Below are 1,817 nucleotides of genomic sequence, written 5' to 3'. Positions count from 1 at the left end.
TTTCACTTAAGAAAAAAAAAAACACTTTGGAACAATATGTTTCCTTAATAGTCATTTATAAAAAATACTGCCATCTATTAATAAAAGCATTCCCTAAACTGCTATATTAATATCTAAATAGTAAATATAAGGAAGTTTAGTAGGTATTGGGGAAGGTCTTTTCAACCTACCTAGCACTCTATGCATCATGTGTGTTAAATTGCCAGGTCAGTGACCCCCTGAAGGTCAAGTGTAGCCATCCTTTATTTAAAGCTAGTGACCACTTAAGTAGAACCTGGCACCCACATGGCTACTTTTAACCAAAATGAACTGTCATAGATATAATGTTCAAAAGCAGGGAGTGTTTAGTGGCATACCATGGCTCAAACCCTGGACCCTGCGATCTGTATCCTGGCAACTAATCACTAGGCCAAAACTTTAGTAATCACGAATTAAATTACATTCAAACAAAGAAGAAACCTGCCAACTGTTTCTTCTACTTCTTAAGTCATGCATAAAATTATTAAAACATATAATAGCAGCAATGGACATTCAAATATGCTTTTGTGTCTTGCGTATAATTGGCTATATAGTGTACTTGGAAACACTTTGCTATCTTTAAAATTTCCATATAGTACTCAAATAACAACTCACAAATTAAAATATTACTGACTACACTTACTTCCCCATGTATTCACCATGTAACACTGCATCACAAGCAGTACACTTAAAGCAACTGATGTGCCAAGGTTTCTCCAGGGCTATAAGTGCCTGCCCCTCTTTAAGCTCCTGTTCACATCCTGCACATTCTGTAAGTACAACATATTACATGTTCAGTTCGAGTTAAAACGTTATTTCTCTCAAGAATCCTTTATACACCACTAAGAATTCTTTAGGAAGCATGTCATTGTTAACCGTCTATCAACTGCCATGAATAGTGTTATTGATGACTGAACTCTCTTGTGCTACGTACTGCATACCAAGTAATGACGCAAAGTTGAATTCAACATAAAAACAACCCTCTCTGTCATCTACTACAATAAAGAAAGATAATGTAAAAGTCTAAAGTTTATGATGTTTAAAATAATGCACTGAACTTCCATACAGTACGAAATAAAATTTGTAAACTTTTTTATTCTAATATTTTAAATTTATTGTAGATGTCACATTTGTCAGAATAAGATGAACACATTACAAATGTCATACTTTTAAGACTAAGATTTAAATATACTGTTGATTAACACTTGTAAGATTATCTTCAAACTATGCTGTTGATTTATCTCAGCTGCAGTAAGGCATGGCTATATTGTAGAAGTAAGTTCTAGTTAACTGATGTCCAGTCAATATGATGAAAGCTCACCAAGGACATGACATACACTAAGATCATTACTCACTCTGACCACTGTCAACAGATGGCTCTTCAGTCTCATTTGGTTTTTCTTGAACATTTTCATCCTTGGCTTGTATCATCACCTCAGGAATTTGTATACACTTAGAACACAGATACTCCTGTCCCGTAAAACTAACCTTTTCACCAGTAGGAAATGGTTGTCTGTATACAAAATACATGAAAGGATCAATACTAGTTAAGATAAATGAAATTTAATCACTAGTAATTACCAATATACGTATGTAAATATAGAAAAGACTAAATAACTTAGTAACTTATGTAACTGACTGATAACAAAAAAGAAAGACCATTAGGGATAGGAGAAACATTTGAGTGATTCTTTATTAAAAATCTATTCCACATACATAAATATTCCTTGGTACAGCTTTTATTTTGTTATATGAGCAGAAAGTTTTATTTTGTCTTTGGGGGGGGGGGGGATAAGTAT

At 33.5% G+C, this 1,817-nt stretch overlaps 1 protein-coding gene across 1 annotated transcript in view; it reads right to left on the bottom strand.

Annotated features, from left to right (window-relative positions):
• Positions 1–1,817, bottom strand: part of LOC106460024 (actin-binding LIM protein 1-like) — a 72,351-nt gene that overhangs the window by 20,635 nt on the left and 49,899 nt on the right. The window contains exons 4-5 of the mRNA XM_022386621.1: positions 1,374–1,531; positions 662–788 (exon numbers count right to left, since the gene is read on the bottom strand). Of these exons, the coding sequence (XP_022242329.1) occupies positions 662–788; positions 1,374–1,531 (285 nt within the window). The remainder of the gene's footprint in view (positions 1–661; positions 789–1,373; positions 1,532–1,817) is intronic.

This window comes from Limulus polyphemus, unplaced genomic scaffold, assembly GCF_000517525.1.
Source record: "Limulus polyphemus unplaced genomic scaffold, Limulus_polyphemus-2.1.2 Scaffold695, whole genome shotgun sequence".
NCBI lineage: Eukaryota > Metazoa > Arthropoda > Merostomata > Xiphosura > Limulidae > Limulus > Limulus polyphemus.
The sequence above is the reverse complement of the archived record's forward strand: the minus strand, read 5'-3'. Positions and strand labels throughout refer to the sequence as shown.